Source organism: Triticum urartu, chromosome 5 (genome assembly GCF_003073215.2).
Source record: "Triticum urartu cultivar G1812 chromosome 5, Tu2.1, whole genome shotgun sequence".
Taxonomy (NCBI): Eukaryota; Viridiplantae; Streptophyta; class Magnoliopsida; order Poales; family Poaceae; genus Triticum; species Triticum urartu.
In genome coordinates, this window is record NC_053026.1 from 517,928,591 (window position 1) to 517,947,774 (window position 19,184).

The following is a 19,184-nucleotide window of genomic DNA, read 5'->3' on the forward strand; positions in this document are numbered from 1 at the left end:
CACCCCAGGGCACGCTCTCTGCCTTGTGGGGCCCTCGTGGGTCTTCTTTCCTCCCTCGAAGCATTTAGGGTCTCTTTTTATCTAGAAAAAATCTTCAAAAAGTTTTGTCATCTTTGGATTTCTATAGGTATGGATTTTTAAAAAACCCAAGAACATGCAAAAAATAGAAACTAGCACTGGACACTAAATTAATATGTTAGTCTAGAAAAATAATATAAAATGACATAGAAAGCATATATAAGTGATAATATAATAGCATTTACAATTAAAAATTATAGTTATATTTGAGACGTATCAGCAGCCCGCCCGTGCGTTTGGGATGGATATGGGGGGGTCCGGGTGTAGATGCTCTAACTGTCATGTATGTGAGGCATACCCATCTATGCCAACTCATTAATAAATTTCTGTTTAGATTGTACATACTTAGCTTTCAAGTTATGTTTGTGTGTGTGCGTGACACAAGTCCATCATGTTATGTAATCTAAGTTATTGTGATGGAGCTTGTGCCATTGAGGATATTCCGGTAACAATGTATCTCATTACTGATAGCATCCTTGTTATAATAACAATGCTCAAGATCAGGAAAACAAGATCATCATCAATACATGAGCTAGTCTTAGAGGCATGACTAGGGATCACATTGGTGTTTATGTTTCCACGCATGTATCTGGGTTTTTTCTATGAATCTCATATCCAAGAACTAATACACTTATAAGACAAAAATATAAACATGATAATGAACATGGAAATATAATAGTAAAAATTATTGCCTCTAGGGCATAATTCCGACAATTACAAGTTTCCTTCTTTATCAAAATATAATAGGAAGTAATAAGATGCTTCCTTTTTATAGCATTTGAATTAAATAGATTTAACCAAAGGAAGAAGTGTGTAAATATTGTATTCATCCTCGAGAACACATGATGATTTACTACCAAATATAAGGTATGTATGGTATATAATTATGAGTCATCAATGATTGCTTGACATATTGGGGAATGTAAAGAACCCACTCATTTTTTTCTAGCTATAAGTACCACCAAACATAAACATCTCAAACAACACAAATACCAAAGAAACCACCAGCTAGCTTGCTTCAAATCTTAAGTAATGGCACTAACAAAAGTTGCTCTCTTCCTTGCCCTCAACCTTGGTCTCATTGCTATTGTGCATGGTAACCCTCCAATGGTTCCTACACCACCTTTGGTGCCTACCCCACCTATTGCACCGACACCATCGAATGGTGGTTCCTGCCCAATCAACCCACTAAAGATAACTGTGTGCAGCAATGTATTGTTGCTACTCAAGCTCCGGATCAACGTGCTGGAGACCGAGCAATGTTGCCCACTGCTTAGTGGGTTGGCTGATCTAGATGCCGCTGTCTGTGTTTGCACTGCCATCAAGGCCAACCTCCTTGGCCTCATCGACGTCGACATTCCCGTCGACCTGACCCTCCTACTCAACCATTGTAACAAGACATATCCCTCTAGTTTCACCTGCTCGCCATGAGCCATGATCAACTATACCTCTCCAAAACATTCTCATAATTGTCATGCATGTGAGGCATACCCATCTATGCCAACTCATTAATAAATTTATGTTAGATTGTATATTTAGATTTCAAGTTATGTTTGTGTGTGTGACATAAGTGTATCATGCATGTTGTGTAATCAAATTTATTGAGATGGAGCTTGTCTCATTGAAGATATTTCCTACAACATATGAGATCATTATAAATAATTCAAAACGACATCGCAGCTGATCGTTTGAACCATCTATCTATATACGACATATTTATGAATTTTTACAACCGGTTCTATAGTCTATGGAAACATCTATGACATTTGGATCTTACTATGAACCATATGTTGACAGATACTTATCAGTGATGGTTTAAGAGATTTCTTTGTTTTCGACTAGATGTGTTGATTATGTTCATGTGGGGTCCAAACTCTATAAACTAGTGACACCCTGCGCGTTGTTGCGAGATTTTGTTGTCACGAAGATGATAACAATTGAAATCAGTTATATGCCAAATTTTATTTAAAATAGTGACTGCTGTATTTGTTTTCTAACATGCATCACCGGCAGATGATTTAAACAATTTAAAAGAAAAATAAACTGGAAAGCCCAAGAGGGCTTCCTGCATGAATCGTCCTTCATGGTCTATTTTTGAACATAGTTAAAATGGCCATATAAAATGAATAATATGTCAAGATCCAAATTACTCAATATAGTAACACTTTGTAAAAGGAATAATTCAGAATAGTGACCATTTCATTGTTGTAGTTTTTTTAACACAGTACACACACAAGCGCTCATATACACGCGCATACACTCACCCCTATGAACGCACACACGCACACTCTATCCCTATGAGCACCTCCGAAAGATTGAGCCAGCATATCATCTTGAAATTTACGGTGACTTCGTAAATTTCATTGTTGTAGTTTATTAGTTGTGCAAACTACAAAAAGATCTCGAGAATCTTAGTGGTCTTAATCACATCATATACGTCATGATTTTTTATTTCCTTTTAATCACATCATATATCTCGAGAATCAAATGTTACCTAGCTGGGGAGAAGGCAGCTTGCCCCAATAATCGGCAACATAGTGGAAATAATAGATTGAAAATATGAGCTCACTTGTGTGTCCTAGCTTGGCGGAAGGCGTTGGGGTAGAGGCGCCTGTGGAGGGTGATGAGAAGAAGAGGCGGACTACTCAACACATGCCGGCCTCTATGAGGACGTATAGCGGACTCCGTGACACCCATCAACATGGCAGCGAGCGATGCGTTGGATTCGGGAGCCTTGGCGTCGTGCAGGGATGAGGCACGGTAGCAATTATTATAGGAAGATTTTTACTTGAGTTAATTATTGAGAGGAGAGAAATGGTTTGGACGTGGGACCTACTTGCTGATGTGGACAGTGTACATGTTGAAAAAATTGATAGTAATGGGCATCAACTTCTTAAGAATGTAAGATGTCATGCCATTTATGTATTTTTTTCACGAGAAAACTTTCAATCTATTCATCAATTGTCAAGGTAGTACAAAGAACATCAGAAGTAAAAATTACATCCAGGTCCGTAGACCACCTAGCGACGACTACAAGCACTGGAGCGAGCCGAAGACGCACCGTCGTCATCGCCCCTCCCTCATCGAAACCGGGCAAACATTGTTGTAGTAGTCAGCCGGAAAGTCGTCGTGCTAAGACTCCATAGGACCAGCACATCACAACAACAACCGCCACCGATGAAGAGGATCCTAGATCGAAAAGATCCAACCTACAGACACATAGATGAATGAAGACCGAATCCAAGAGGATCCATCGAAGACAAATGCCGACCGAATCCCACGAGAACCGTTGGAGACACACCTCCACACGCCCTCCGGCGATGTTAGAAACATCGTCGGGACGTGGGGTAGGCGGGAAGGACCTTATTCCATCTTTAAGAAGCCGTCTCCGCCCCGTCTTCCTGAGTATGGCACAAACCCTAACAAAACTTCAAAAAACACTTAAAAACGAAGCCCTCCCGCCGGCAAGGGTCAGGATCTATCGTGCCCCCATGATCTAAGGACCATAGGAGAGGAGACGGACTGGCGGCGGCGCCAACAAGAGGCAAGAAAACCCTAACTGAGGAGGAGGCAAGAGCGAAGGCCTGGTTCGTAACTTTATCATGCCATTTATTTTGCTAGCCTTATGCACACACTTGCTTAGCTATTTGCTGCTCATAGGATGAGTGGCCATGTTTTTATCAAACAGTGTGGAATTCTCCCATTAGAATGGTAACTTGTCTGCGTTGCCTTACATGATGATGGGGATTGAATGCCTCTTCACCACAGTTCGTTTACAAATATCAACATGAACAATATTTTGTCATCTTTTATGAGTATATAGGGCATGTTAGCACGTGAACTTGAAAAACCTTGTTTATTTTTACCATTTTTGTCCCATGCAAAAAAGAGGCAAGTACAATATAATTCATAAGTTTCTTTTCTATAAAAGAAATAAATTGCTATATTTTTCAATTAATTTCAGAAAGTTCACGTGTTATACTCCTACATCCATGGTTTAATCAACATATTTTTGGATTCCATTAACCCATACGCGCTACCTACTCAAAATTTATCTTAACTAGCACATACGGATTTGTCAAGCATGCATATACTCCCTCTCTCCCAGTTTACAAGGCGCGCGTGTACTTCTAGGTCATCAATTTAAGCAATCTAAATAGAAGTTATATATTACAAAAAACATACCATTATAAACTTCAGATGTTCTATTTTCAAACAGTATAATTTTTGTGTTACATAGTTTATATTACGATGATAAAATCGGCAACCTAGGGGTACGGGCACGTCTTGTAAACTGAAACGGAGGTAGTATTTTTTATCTACATCCTAAAATAACTTTTGTACAACTGAAGTGTATAACATATTCAGCATTCTTTTTTTTCTTCCAAAAATGTGGATAACCCCTAGCCTCTACATCGGACAATGTATACAACCATCTTTATTAAATTATGCAACAAAGACTGGCAAAATAAATACAAGGATGAGTCCAAAGCCACCTTTCTGGCGATTTATGTCGCTACACATGCATGTTTGACGATGTGCCTTGACCGTACCAACGCACACCATCTAATTAGGTGGCCTCATGAAGTCACCGTGGCTGTGAGCGAAGAGCACCAATCGGTCTAGCAGACCCACAACACACACCGCAGGCACGCACTCTAGGATCCTATGCCGCCATCTTCGACCGTCCCATCTTCTGGAGGCATCCTCACATTGAACTTGCCAGGACCAACTGTCATCGACACCACCACGATACCAGACAACGCCGCCAGTCTGCACGCGTCCATCAAGCCGTGTCCAATGCCGAGACTCCACTGCGCCGCGCCGTCGAGACCCGCCGTCTTCGAGGAGGTAGATGCAATACCGCTCCACCTTACGGCCCCTCCAGTAAGAATCTGCTCCAAAACAATGCCTCCAGGAGGGAGAACGACACCAGAGTCACCGTCATCATCTGACCCAGGAGACCTAGATCTACGATTTCCCCTGGCGCAGATACCCTCTGGAGGAAAAGGGGCACACCATCTGCATTTGCCAACAAACCCATATGGTGCCCACTATCACAAAGCTCTCACGACGATACCTTGAGCGTCGTCGCCGCCACTGCAGTTAGGGTTTTCACCCAAGAAGCAGTGAGGTAGGAAGAAGTAAGGCATACCCGAACAACGACTCCAAGAAGAAAACCGACGCCCACAGGTGTCGTTGTCATCGTGGCCGGCCAAAGCGAACCAGGGAACTATCCCGATCTGAATCCTCACCACATGCTCCGCCCATACATCGGTGACCAACTAGCTAGCCAACATGACCAAATCCAGCGAGATTTGAGCGCACCTAGATGGGACAGTGAGCATCGGACAAAATGGCACCGTAAGCCGCCGGGTGGCGTGAACCCGCCGGTGGTCCGCCGGCCGCCCAAGCTGACCTCCGACAGCACACCAGCCCCGCCATGCGACCGTACAAGGAAGCCTCACCAAAGGGACCACTGTCCCTGATCCATGGATCACAGTCACCGTACCAACGCCGAGCAACCGGAGAAGGGCCCCGCCGCCGCCTTCCTCAGAGCCATCCGGACTTTTCCCAAGGGCACCTCAGGCGGTAACAAGGGGAGGAAGATGCCGGGGGGGCTGCTGGTGGTAGTGATAGTGGCGTAGGGGTGAGGTGGTGGTGGAGGAGGGATCCATTGGTGGCGCTAGATCGCGAGTCCTCCGGATCCGTTTTTATGGGCATTCTGCATTTCGCATATTAATATGGTTTATTAGACACTTAACCATATTATGGAATAGACTAACTCAGATTTGGATTTGCTTCTTCATTCGAGAGAAACAAAAGAAGTGAGGAAAGACCATCTCACAGTACTCTGTTCTCTTAGACCAAGAACAATTTTATGTCACACTTTCTCTACTTTGTTGCCGAAGAATTGAGGTACTCTGCCTTTTTGTTATATAGAGACAAATATTCATTTCTGAGCCCGGCTCATCTGCATCCCGTGAACAGTAAAAAATACTAAAAGTTTCACAATTTTTTTGCATGGAATATGTTTCACTGTGTGAGGCACATGCAAATTATAACTATGGTTATTCATGGCATAATCTCACATAGGCATTACATCTGTGATAAGTAGACCATTAGTCCAACTGCATCTACTACTATTACTCCACCCCAAGACCACTATCCAGCATGCATTCGAAAGTATTAATTTCATAATAAACAAAGTAACGCAATAAGAAAGATGGCATAATATAGACAGAAAGAGATCAATCAATATGACCAAACCCCATCGTTTTACACTTAGTGGGAACAATATAATACGTGCCTTCACCCCTCCTGTCACAGAGAAAGGTCGCCGCAAGATTGAACCCACTACTATGCACAACTCCCTCTGAAAACCTACTCATCTAATTGGTCAGAAAAGATTCACGGATCGGAAATCATACATAGCTACAAAAATACACAAGAGAAATACTTCAAGACAATCAATATAAATTAATGAACAATATGATCATAATTCCGCAATTCATCGGATCCCAACAAACATGTCATGGGAATTACATCGAATAGATCTCTGAAGAGATTGTTGTATTGAAGATCAAGAGAGAGATATAGGGGGAGAGAGAGAGAGCCATCTGGCTACTACTATGGACCAATATGTCCTGAAAGAACTACTCACACATCATCATGGAGGCAACAAGGTTGATGAAGATGGCCTCCCCAATGATTCCCCCCTCCGGGAACATGGCTTCAGATGGGATCGCTTCGGAATAGAGGCTTGCAGTGGGATAAAATTATTTCGTGTCTCACTTCGAGGGTTTCTGAATACGTGAGAATTTATAGGTCAGGAATTAGGGAAAACAGAGCTACAGGGGTCCCACAAGCCAGGGTGGCATGCCCTTGTTGGGGAACGTAGTAATTTCAAAAATTTCCTATGCACACGCAAGATCATGGTGATGCATAGCAACGAGAGGGGAGAGTGTGTCCACGTACCCTCAAAGACCGAAAACGGAAGCGTTAGCACAACGCGGTTGATGTAGTCGTACGTCTTCACGATCCGACCGATCAAGTACCGAACGCATGGCACCTCCGAGTTCTGCACACGTTCAACTCGATGACGTCCCTCGAACTCCGATCCAGCCGAGTGTTGAGGGAGAGTTTCGTCAGCACGGCGGCGTGGTGACGATGATGATGTTCTACCGACGCGGGGCTTCGCCTAAGCACCGCTACGATATGATCGAGGTGGATTATGATTGAGGGGGGCACCGCACACGGCTAAGAGATTAAGAGATCAATTGTTATGTCTATGGGGTGCCCCCTGGCCACGTATATAAAGGAGTGGAGGAGGGGAGGGGCCGGCCCTCTCTATGGCGCGCCCTAGGAGAGTCCTACTCCCACCGGGAGTAGGATTCCCCTTTCCTAGTAGAACTAGGAGCCCTTCCAAGTAGTAGAAGTAGGAGAGAAGGAAAGGGAAAAGAGAAGAGAAGGAAGGAGGGGGCGCAGCCCTTCCCCATAGTCCAATTCGGACTAGGCCTTGGGGCGGCGCGCGGCCTGCCTCTCTCTCTTTCCCCTAAAGCCCAATAAGGCACATACACTCCCCGGCGAATTCCCGTAACTCCCCGGTACTCCGATAAATACCCGAATCACTCGGAACCTTTCCGATGTCCAAATATAATTGTCCAATATATCGATCTTTACGTCTCGACCATTTCGAGACTCCTCGTCATGTCCCCGATCTCATTCGGGACTCCGAACTACCTTCGGTACATCAAAGCACATAAACTCATAATATATCTGTCATCGAACTTTAAGCGTGCGGACCCTACGGGTTCGAGAACTATGTAGACATGACCGAGACACGTCTCCGGTCAATGACCAATAGCGGAACCTGGATGCTCATATTGGCTCCTACATATTCTACGAAGATCTTTATCGGTCAAACCGCATAACAACATATGTTGTTCCCTTTGTCATCGGTATGTTACTTGCCCGCGATTCGATCGTCGGTATCTCAATACCTAATTCAATCTCGTTGCCGGCAAGTCTCTTTACTCGTTTCGTAATACATTATCCCGCAACTAACTCATTAGTTGCAATGCTTGCAAGGCTTATAGTGATGTGCATTACCGAGTGGGCCCAGAGATACCTCTCCGACAATCGGAGTGACAAATCCTAATTTCAAAATACGCCAACCCAACAAGTACCTTCGGAGACACCTGTAGAGCATCTTTATAATCACCTAGTTACGTTGTGACGTTTTGTGGCACACAAAGTGTTCCTCCGGTAAACGGGAGTTGCATAATCTCATAGTGATAGGAACATGTATAAGTCATGAAGAAAGCAATAGCAACAAACTAAATGATCAAGTGCTAAGCTAACACACAAAATTTCAGCTCGTTTGGAATGCGAATTGCTCTCACGAAAAAAAGGTCCAAACAGTACATGACTATTTCATAGACCCCAAATTTATCTTTTTGTCAAGAGTTATTCAGATGCATAAACGAGCTGAAATTTGGCCCGAACCGCACGCACGGAAGCATCTTTCATGCAAAAAGATCACAAGGTAACATTCTAATAGGACCTCACGTTCTCAACTAGAGGAATTTTTGCGTATTTTGGTGAGGCTAAAAATAAATAAATCCATAGGCAGTCTTCAAAGAAACTTCCTATGCATAGCTACCGTTTCCGGACTTTAGGAGGATTCGTGATCCGGTGGTCAACCCAAGAAATCACAAGATAACATTTGCTAGGAGGACACATGGACCTCGCTATCTAGCTGTAGCATTGAAGCCTGGAACCCATAAATAGCACAAGCGTACTGATCAGCACGCAGATCCAAACAAGAGATAGAGATAGAGAGCAAAGCAGAGCAGATAGACAGTCGGCTAAACAGAGAGAGGGAGTGAGGGAGGGAGGGGGATAGCGGAACGCGGCGCGCGCATGGCAGGAGGAGAGCATGGAGCCAATGGCCTGCAACCGCAAGAGCAAGACCACACTGGAGCTCTGGAGGAAGGAAGAGGAGGAGCGAATCAACCAGCAGGGTGCGAGGATTCAGAGCAAGCTCTCAGCAGCACGGCCAATCAGCCCATGATCTCCGTCCAATTCGTGCAGAAGGTGTGTAAGTTTGCATACGCAACTACTACTAGATTATCCTTCATCCACGAAGTTTTATTCTTGTTTCGTGCCTGAGAATCCTTACGTGATTCGGGCATGCATGATTGATGATTATCCATCCAGCACAAGGTAGTTGCACTTGTTCACACCCACCCGTGGAGGCCGTAGTTCAGGTAGGAGAGAAACAGGGCAGAGTTCAAACACTGGATAGAAGAGTCAAACAAGTGGACAAAGATGACAACTTTCGTCTGCAAGGTACACGTGATGAGCCGATAACAATCCAAACGCAACAATACTATATTGTTTCGGCTAGAGGAAAATTCCAAATGAGTATTTCTTTGCCTTTGAAAATGTCGCCTGCTGGCCGGTTGTGCTCAGTCTTCGCATTATACTTGCAAGCAATTGGGTCATAAGTCATAACACCACCAGCAGTAGCTATCCCATCATTACGAGTCTCTGGGCAACTTGGACAAGCAAGCAAGCAAGCGATTGACCTGACCGCGACATTCTTGGACCATGGGCGCAGGTCCTCGCCGAGATCATGGGGACCTACCTCCTCATCTTCGCCGGCTGCGCGGCGGTGGCCGTGAACCAGAGGACGGCCGGCACGGTGACGTTCCCGGGCGTCTGCATCACCTGGGGCCTGGCCGTCATGGTCATGGTCTACTCCGTCGGCCACATCTCCGGGGCGCACCTCAACCCCGCCGTCACGCTCGCCTTCGCCACCTGCGGCCGCTTCCCCTGGAGGCAGGTCCCGGCCTACGCGGCGGCGCAGGTGACCGGGTCCACGGCGGCGAGCCTCACGCTGCGGCTGCTGTTCGGGAGCGAGCCGGAGCACTTCTTCGGGACGGTGCCGTCGGGGTCGGACGTCCAGTCGCTGGTGCTGGAATTCATCATCACCTTCTACCTCATGTTCGTCATCTCCGGAGTCGCCACCGACAACAGAGCCGTAAGTAAACTGGAGGAGTACTGTGAGATCACAATCCTTGTCTTAGCCATTAATTTAGTTTTCTACACTTAACTAATTTTTGAAAAAGACCGGTTATAACGCAGCCTCACACACACACACACACACACACACACACACACATTCACACCACCAAACACCTCAGGCTACTGAAGATGGTGCCAAAATTACCGAGCTTAAAGATACGGACACATCAAATGATCAGCTTGGTAAGCTATCAACAAAAATTTACAGTCAATAATAAAAGATACGGAAACATCGCTATCTACTCAAGAGCGTGGACGTTGGGTCCTAGGTGTATATACACTCAGGAATTGAGTTGTCAAAAAAAAAAAACACTCAGGAATTGAGAATTTTTTTTTACAAGGAAAGTAAAAAAGTTCAGAAGTATTTTTTAAATAAACTTGAATCTCTTTTACACCAGTATGTAATTTTTCATCAACCAAAACCCAGCGTTGACTACTAGGCAAAAAATTTTTACTGCTATATACAAGACACTATATACACCAATTTGACCAAAAAAATTGTTTTCCCCCTGAAGTCAACGTTAGGTTTTGGTTGGCGGAAATTTACATATTGGTGCAAAAGAACGTCAAGTTTATTCTAAAAAAACTTCTACACTTTTTTGACTTTTTTGTAAAAAAAATTCTAATTTCTAGGTGTATATATACCCAGGAAACAAGGGGTATTTCCCATCTACTCAACTTATTGTTTCCGACCATTTTCTCCCTCTCTTGCAGATTGGTGAGCTCGCCGGTCTGGCCGTTGGAGCTACTGTGCTACTAAACGTGCTCTTTGCCGGGTATTCCAAGATAACTGCTACATTAACTCTATTTTACTCGCCATTTTGGACTTTGGTTGTCAACAAAGCCGTCTTTTGATTGAAACATGTTGATGGGTTCCTTTCTTACACATGACGCTTTTAGACTTAGTTATCTCGTAGTGTGAACAGCTAACTTTTTTTTTCGAGAACACCTTGAAAGGGGCAGGGGGTTCCTGCATTTCATTGAGAAGAAGAGAGTTGGTCCAGTTTATAAGAAAAACCGGACCCGAAAACCTAACATTCTCGGCTAATCAGGGAAAACCGAATGAAAACCCAAAAAAAAAAGAAAAAAAGAAAACGAGAAAAAGGCACTAGAACTTGGGGATAGGGACAAGACAGCTGCAGCATCAAGGGACATCATCAGAGCCTGCGATTTACTGATTTACCACAGAATACTACTCCCTCCGGAGTATTTGGACAACAAGCTTGCGATTTGTTGCATGGTCATGGTTTAGGGCATGTACAATGGTGCTATTTTAAGAGTGCCATGTAGAATAAATGATGAGGTGGATGAGAGAGAAATCATAAGAAAATGCTTGTCTTCTCTTATTTAAGAGAAGGCAAGAGATGATGTTTTAGGAATAGCTAGTTATTGAAGATAAGGCTAAGAGATGACCCATTGTAGATTTTTTTTTGTCGTCTCTAAATTACATGCAAGACTTAAAATAAGACTATCTTATCAACGATTTACCACAAAGCAGCATGGCGTCCCAGATGGCATGTCCATGTGGCGGACAACTCAGATGCCATGTCAAACAACACTGAAACTATTTGGAATCGCAATGTGAGGTAAAACTAGATAATTGCCGCAGAGTAGGTTAGCCTGCTATTGTACGTCTGTCATCTGTACATTGGTGTGGTAAAAATTTAGTGGGTTTTTTACACGATCAACGCTGTTTACATACCACTTACTGTTCATGTGAGTGCGTACGAAAAACTGGATTTTATTAGGTCAAACAACACTGAAACTATTCGAAATTGCAATGTGGAAGTACGATTAAAGGATCTTTAAGTTGCATTACATGATCATAAATTACAATCTAGAATTAGAAAATCATAGAGTGCACAATTTGAATTATTACCTATAAATTTTGTGAACAAAGTAAAATTAATTTGAAAACAATGGAGGTATGTGTCTTTTATTTAAGATAATTCATGTGATTATTTTTAAATATTTGCGTGGCGTGGGATCCATGTGTTGGCCGGGTTAGCTACCACATGACCTAACAAGTGGGGGTGCCATGTAGATTGTTTTTTCTTAGAAAAACTAGTATACGTCGGAACGGTTGCCTAGCCAGGAGTTATTGATGCCCCAGGCCAACTTCGAGCTACAATAGTGAACAGTAACCATGGTAGCTACTGTCAGCAAATGGAGTTGCTGCCATACCCCAGGCCATGGCTTCTGTAAAGTTTGTGGCCTGGCTACGTCTGTGTAGGAATAAAATTAAAGTACATGGTGATAAGAGTTTTTCTTTTCTGAAATCAGATAAGCGTTGACACTGGATAGTAGGTAAAAATCATTTTTTTTGCTATAAATATTTTAAAAAACGATATGGAAGCAGTTTCCATGACAAATCTACTAATAATATCAACATTTGGAGAAACAACCTAAGCATTAGTTTGTGTATATAGAAGCGGTTGAAATTTTTCTATATTTTGTTGCTGTCTACCATTGTGTTTCATGAGATGAATTTCCTAGTAAAATATCCCAGATTAAATTTTGTCATTTTACTATATTAAGAGATTAAAAAATTTGCGGACACGGCTGTGATGTGCAGGCCCATATCAGGAGCATCCATGAACCCGGCAAGAACCATCGGTCCGGCGATGGTCGCCGGCCGCTACACCGGCATCTGGGTGTACATCGTCGGCCCTGTTAGTGGCGCGGTTGCTGGTGCATGGGCTTACAACCTCATCCGGTTTACCAAGAAGCCACTACGAGAGATCACAAGGACTGGGTCCTTCTTGCGAAGTGCAAGGATGAGCTAGCTGCTTTCATAGTGTTGTTGCTTGTCGATAGTGAATGTCGATGATATGTTGTAATTCTCCAACCACACTGTAAATTTATTTGATTTTCTCTTCATCGTCTAATTTCACTAGTAAAGGATTGGGTCACCTAATTCTAATTGTGATGATTTTCTCTCTGAAGAAAGTAGGTCGTGCCCTGCAATTGAGGGCTTTATTCTACCACAACATTGACTTTTATGTCTCTAATGTACAAACTAACCTCGCCCGATGAGTGAAGTATTCAGGAAAGGGCATAGTTGGGGACCTATGTCAAGAGGATATGTGTGCCTGCTAGTGACGTCATTTGGGCTCTATTACATTATTTCACAGTTTTCTCCTGGTAATATAAAGTCTCTACTCTGAGTTGAATTCAACAACGTGTGGTTATGCTTCTGTAGGTTTGTAGTTGCTGAGTGTGAGAGAGGGTATGTATCTCCCCTAGTTATGTTAGCACCTATGGTGTAGGCTGGTTGTATGTCCTGGGGTGTATGGAAGTAGATGCTTCTTACTAGTAGAAGACTCTATTTTCTTAAATGAAAATGGGGGCCTGTAGGCTCCTTTGATAAGTAAAAACTAACCATGCCCCGCCTTCCTGATAACCCACAAGTATATGGGATCTATCACTGCTTTTTCGATACGAGAGTTGAACCCAGCTAGGAGCAGAAGGAATTGGTTAACAGAAACTAGCAAGAGTTCACTATAAAAAATGCAAAGATTGTCTGATGGTTTGTTTGAAAGCAAGTAATCGCAAGAAAGTAAATATTAACAAAAGTGCAATGGTGCAGCAAGTGGCTCAATCATTAATTATACTAAGGACAAACCAACGGTTTTACTTATAGGGCTCCAGGCATTCTCGAGGACACGGGTTTTTGGAGCATTCCGGATTTTTTTATGAAGTCTCCCGATGTTATTATCTGTATAACATCGGCTTTCGCCTCGAGGGGGTTATCGGCAATATAATTATTAAGTCTTTGACCATTTACCACTCTCGGTTTGGTCCCCTCCACATTGTTGATCATGGTAGCTCCAAACGGGTAAACATCTTCAACGATTAACGGTCCTCCCATTTGGAAAGAAGCATACCTGCAAAATATCTAAAACAAGACATGTACAAGAGAACTTTAGCACCAATCTTAAATTCACGTTCCTGAATTCCCCTACCATGATACATTCTAACTTTTTAAAACATATTAGCATTCTCATAGGCTTCATTCCTCCATTCATCTAAAGCGCTCATGTCAAGCAACCTCTTTTCATTAGCAAGTTTAAAATCATAATTGAGTTGCTTAACAACCCAATAAGCTTTATGTTCTAACTCAAGAGGTCAATGTCAAGCTTTATCATAAACCATTTTATATGGTGACATGCCCAGGGGATTCTTATAAGCAGTTCTATAAGCCTAAAGTGCATCATCAAGTTTCTTACATCAATACTTCATCGACCTATTGACAATCTTTTGCAAAATTAATTTGCTTTCTCTATTAGGTAAGTCAATCTTTCCACTAGACTGGGATGATATGCTGCTACTCTATGGTTTACTGATACTTAGCAAGACCTTTTACAACAGTATCATGAATAAAATATGAACCACAGTCAGTCATAAGATATCTAGGACTTCCAAACATAAAAAACATAACCTCTTTAAGCATTTTAATAGAAGTTTATGATCAAAACTTTTAGTTGAAATGTCTTCTACCCACTTAGGGACATAATCAACAACAGCTAGAATATGAGTGTAACCATGTGAGGTTGGAAAATGTCCCATTTAATTAAAGCCCAGACATCAAAATGTTCAATAACAAGAAAATAGTTCATTGGCATTTCCTGATGTCTATTAATATCACCAATTTTTTGACATGTATCACAAGAGAGAATTGACTTACGAGCATTTTTATAAATAGCAGAACAATAAAAACTAGACTGTAAGACCTTGTATGCATTTTTCTATCTCCAGCCTGGTGCCTTCCATAAGTACTAGAGTGACACTACCTTAGTATCTCTTCCTCCTTATGTTGAGGTATACAACGCTTAACAATATCATCCACTTCTTTTCTATATAGATGTGGATCATCCCAAAAGTAATGCTTCAAATCAAAGAAAAAAAAGTTCTCTTTAGTTGATAAGTAATAAAACGAATCTATGAAAAAGTAGAAAAGTGAAAACTTCCAGGTTGCGACAAAGTGGCTCACATGCAGTGCGCCACTTGTCAGTAGCAGAGAAGGTGGAATTGACGTTGCAAAGGGTACACCTTAATTAGTGATTTCACGCTTCTAGTAGCGGCATTTGAATTTGCTTTTTGAGTGGAGCGGCTGATGGGCGGGCGCGTTGCTCCGTTGGGCCGGCCTCTGGCCTCGAGTGGACTCGGGCCGCTTGTTCTGTTTGGTGCGAGTAGTGATGACAATGGCCTGACAGCAAAATGATAACTTGTTTTCTTCTTCTCTCACTTTCTCTCTCTTGTGAAACAACCTTCTTGTCTATGCTAAGAAAAGAAAGAAAAAAACTTAATGTATTTTTTAATTGTTTCTTCATTGTTGGAGTATTTAAAAATGATAAAATTAATATTTTTATTAATCATATCAATCCGCTCTGGTCTTATTGTAACACTGGAACGCTGTTCAGGTAATGACATATTTTTTCTCACAAAAAAATGTATCCATATATTTTTATGACATTTCTGTTAAAATACTTGTGAAGCCCCCCGACTTAATCGTATACTAATCATACAGGCAAATGTGTATGATCAAGATCAAGGACTCACGGGAAGATATCATAACACAACTCTAGACAGAAATTAAAATAATACAAGATTCATATTACAAGTCAGGGGCCTCGAGGGATCGAATACAAAAGCTTGAAAGCACAAGAGTCAGCGGAAGCAACAATACCTGAGTTCAGACATAAGTTAAACAAGACTACCTTAAGAAGGCCAACACAAAAGCAACAACAATAGAAAAGGCAAGGCCTCTTGCATGGGACCTCCTAACTACTCCTGGTTGTCAGTGGTCTCCATGTAGTAGTAGGCTCCGTCGGGGTAGTAGTAGCTGTCGGCGGTGGCATCTGGCTCCTAGGATCCACCATCTGATCGCAGCAACCAGGTATAGGGGAAAAGGAGATAGCAAAGCAACCGTGAGTACTCATCCAAAGTACTCGCAAGACTGACATCAGATCTATACTATAAGTATGCATCCGTATCAAAGGAATGGGCTGTATCTGTGGACCGAACTGCAGAATGCTAGAGGAGAAGGGAAAGCCTAGCCTACCAAAGACTAGCATCTTCAAGCATCTTGCAGCATTCAGAAGAGTACAAAATAGCATATTAAATAACAAGCATGTTGTAGCATTAATGACCAGAGATTCGTCCTCAACTCCCCGCGAGAAACCAATCCCATATCCATCATATCCATCTCATGTCTCAAGTATCCATTTCTAGTTGTAATAGATCTGGATACAACTCCGAGCGTCTGTTACCATGGACACGACTATTCGAATAGATAATTTCCCTTAGATAACTTCCCTGCAGGGGTGCACCAGATTACCCAACATGTTTGATTACTCTGGCCGGACACACTTTCCTGGGTCATGCCCGACCTCAGAAGATCAACATGTCTTAGTCCTCCCTAGGCTCCATAGAGAGGTCCCCGCTGGTATACATCCTAAGCACTCCGGGGTCTTGGGCCCATCACCCTTTGCACTCCGGGTCATTATGCGATGAGCCGGGATGAGCACCACTTCATCATGGATGGCACTGGCCCGACAGGCACACAATGTTGAACTCGACGTCTGACAGAGCTTTCGAAAGAAATGTACGACGCCAACACTACTAGGGAAAACCTTATACACAGAACTTTAGCAGTAGCGAGGGTCAAAAAAGCACGCTGGTGCTAAGTAGCCGTAGCGAGCCTGCGAAAACCGCGCTGCAGATAAAGTTCTAGCAGTAGCGCGTCTTCCTCTAAACACGTTACTACTAAAATTCCCACGGCTTAGCCGATAGGCTACACATAGTAGTAGCGACCTATAACGAACCGCGCTACCGCTACTTTCTTTGTAGCAGCGCGTTTTAGTCTAAACTCGCTACTGATAGAGGATATACAATTAAATGGAAAGCAAATAAAAAGGTAATTGAAAATGAAAGAAATAGAATAAGGTGAAAGGAAAAAAATGTGAAGAAAACTAAATGAAAAAGGAAAAAAAGAGAATGGTGTACCAGTAGCGTGTATTCCAGAACGCGCTGTAGCTAACGTAGCAGTAGCGCCCTGTCTGGAACGCGCTACTGGTACTTCTGACTTAACCACGCGGTTCGTCCTTCCCCACGGCCACTTCATCCCCCAAATCCAACTCCACTCTCGCCGCCGCCGTCGCCCCTCGGCCGCCGCGCGCTCTCCGCACACCCTCTACGCCGCCCCCGACCCCAGATTCAACGCCGCCCCCGCCCCCGACCTCAACGCCGCCCCGGACGCCGCCCCCGCCCCCCTGACCTCAACGCCGCCCCGGAGCCCCGACCATGACCTCGACGCCGCCTGCCCCTCCCTCGTCGCAGGCACCCGAGGTGAGCACGCCTGCTCCTCCCTCTCCCCTACCTTTGCCTAGGGTTTCTACCTCCATCAAATTAGTTAGGGTGGAAACGAATCGGATGCGGATGCGGCTCAAATGAGTTAGGGTTCATGTAAGGGTGGAAACGAATCAAATTTCTAAGATGAATCATAAAACGAGTAAAATTTGACCACTTATTTCACTTTATAGTTGGATAATTGGAATATCCGCTACCACTTTCCACCCCTATAGGTTCATAAAATTAGATGGTAATTAGGGCAGTAGTTCTTACGTACTAATTAGTTAGTAAGAACTAGGTACTAATTAGGTACTAGAATATTTTTATTTATAGTAAGTTTATTTTTAGTAAGAACTAGTTGAATTAATAGAACTAGTTAGTAAGAACTTGTTGCTATTTTTTTAGTTAAAGCAATTTTCCCACATCGACGTGGACGATGCCTATCCCGCATCCTCGTCGTCGAGTCGGCGGAGGACGACACCTGCTTGACCAGATGGGCCATGTCCGGGACTGGGCTCCGCCGGGGTGGTACTGGGAGGCGCTACCTACCGGGGGGCGCAGGTTGGTGAGGAGCCAGCCTGTCGTTGACCCGAACCTTCTTTGGTGGCGGTGGCGTGGGCCAGTGATGGTCCAGAGGCTCGAGGACTCCGCGGAGGTGGTGCGTCACCGTGTCAGTGAGGAGGACGCGCACGTCCGTCGCTACTTGTTTGCGTTGGAGCACAGGTTCTCCAATACCTGGCAGGTTCTCTAGGGATCTCACTGGAGCTATGATCCCGTGATGGTTCCTTCTCTGTGGGTGTCCACCGCCCGCGCCGATACCCGTCGTGTGCTAGGGTTTTAGTTGTACTAGTGATGTTATATGTATGACACTATTCGGGATGTATTAGTGATAATATTCAACGATGTACGGACGCATGAGATGATTTACTTTTGCTTATTGAATGCATGCTAATTTGAGTCTTATAAGATATTTTGAAATGTATATCTTGTGTTGCTCAATATCCAAGTGGCCGGTCATGTTTGCAGGTTACACCTTCGAGTGGCCTATGTTTTGCCGGAGTGTTGATTCATTTCCGTTCCGGCAAATTTCAGGCGCTCGATATATCCTATTTTAGCAAAGGTCATGCCGGATTTTTCCGTGAATTTTGGCATGACTTTTGCCAGAATATGTAGGAAATATCGAGTGCCCCGGATTTGTGTGTTGAGTATCCCGGTAGTTGTCTTCTATCGATTTTCAATTAATGTTTTAACTATGAACATAGGAAATTTCTAACGACAAAAAGGATTTCGGTATTTTCAAATACTGCAAAGACGAGCGCGGCCTGTGCGACGGAATCTTCCTAGATGATTATAGGCGCTTCAACATCAAGCTGGACGAGAACTTCGAAGTGGATACAGTAAGTCACAATGACAAGTCTTTTTTCGTAATTAAGCATGACATCTGCTTCATTTGCTTCAATTTATATTTTTTTACTATTCTACTAGCGTATCCCCTGCCATGCAAGAGTTTTTTTTATTGGATAAGATAGGTTTCAGTCATACTATGGAGGTAAAGAAAGTTTATTTGAAGACCGAGCATGGTTATATTTTCCACGCAAAATTATACAATTCAGACGACTACACCTATTTTGGATGCAAAACATGGCGAGCACTATGCAAGA

General features: G+C 43.3%; 2 protein-coding genes across 2 annotated transcripts; both read left to right on the forward strand.

The window, feature by feature from the left end:
• The first annotated feature begins 1,078 nt into the window (after positions 1-1,078).
• Positions 1,079-1,613, forward strand: LOC125556531 (cortical cell-delineating protein-like). The gene has a single exon (XM_048719248.1). The coding sequence runs from the start codon at positions 1,111-1,113 to the stop codon at positions 1,507-1,509; it is 399 nt and encodes a 132-aa protein (XP_048575205.1). The 5' UTR covers positions 1,079-1,110; the 3' UTR covers positions 1,510-1,613.
• A 7,210-nt stretch (positions 1,614-8,823) lies between these two features.
• LOC125510289 (aquaporin NIP1-3-like) lies at positions 8,824-13,157 on the forward strand. Its single transcript, XM_048675434.1, has 4 exons — positions 8,824-9,177; positions 9,704-10,126; positions 10,885-10,946; positions 12,746-13,157. The coding sequence occupies exons 1-4, from the start codon at positions 9,004-9,006 to the stop codon at positions 12,954-12,956; spliced, it is 870 nt and encodes a 289-aa protein (XP_048531391.1). The 5' UTR covers positions 8,824-9,003; the 3' UTR covers positions 12,957-13,157.
• Positions 13,158-19,184: the final 6,027 nt, after the last annotated feature.

Excerpts from the sequence above, each read along its gene's own strand:
- LOC125556531 (XM_048719248.1), top strand. The coding sequence starts at position 1,111 with ATGGCACTAACAAAAGTTGCTCTCTTCCTTGCCCTCAACCTTGGTCTC.
- LOC125510289 (XM_048675434.1), top strand. The coding sequence starts at position 9,004 with ATGGCAGGAGGAGAGCATGGAGCCAATGGCCTGCAACCGCAAGAGCAA. Across the intron at positions 9,178-9,703 it reads CCGTCCAATTCGTGCAGAAG|GTCCTCGCCGAGATCATGGG; the intron begins GTGTGTAAGTTT and ends CCATGGGCGCAG. Across the intron at positions 10,947-12,745 it reads CTAAACGTGCTCTTTGCCGG|GCCCATATCAGGAGCATCCA; the intron begins GTATTCCAAGAT and ends TGTGATGTGCAG.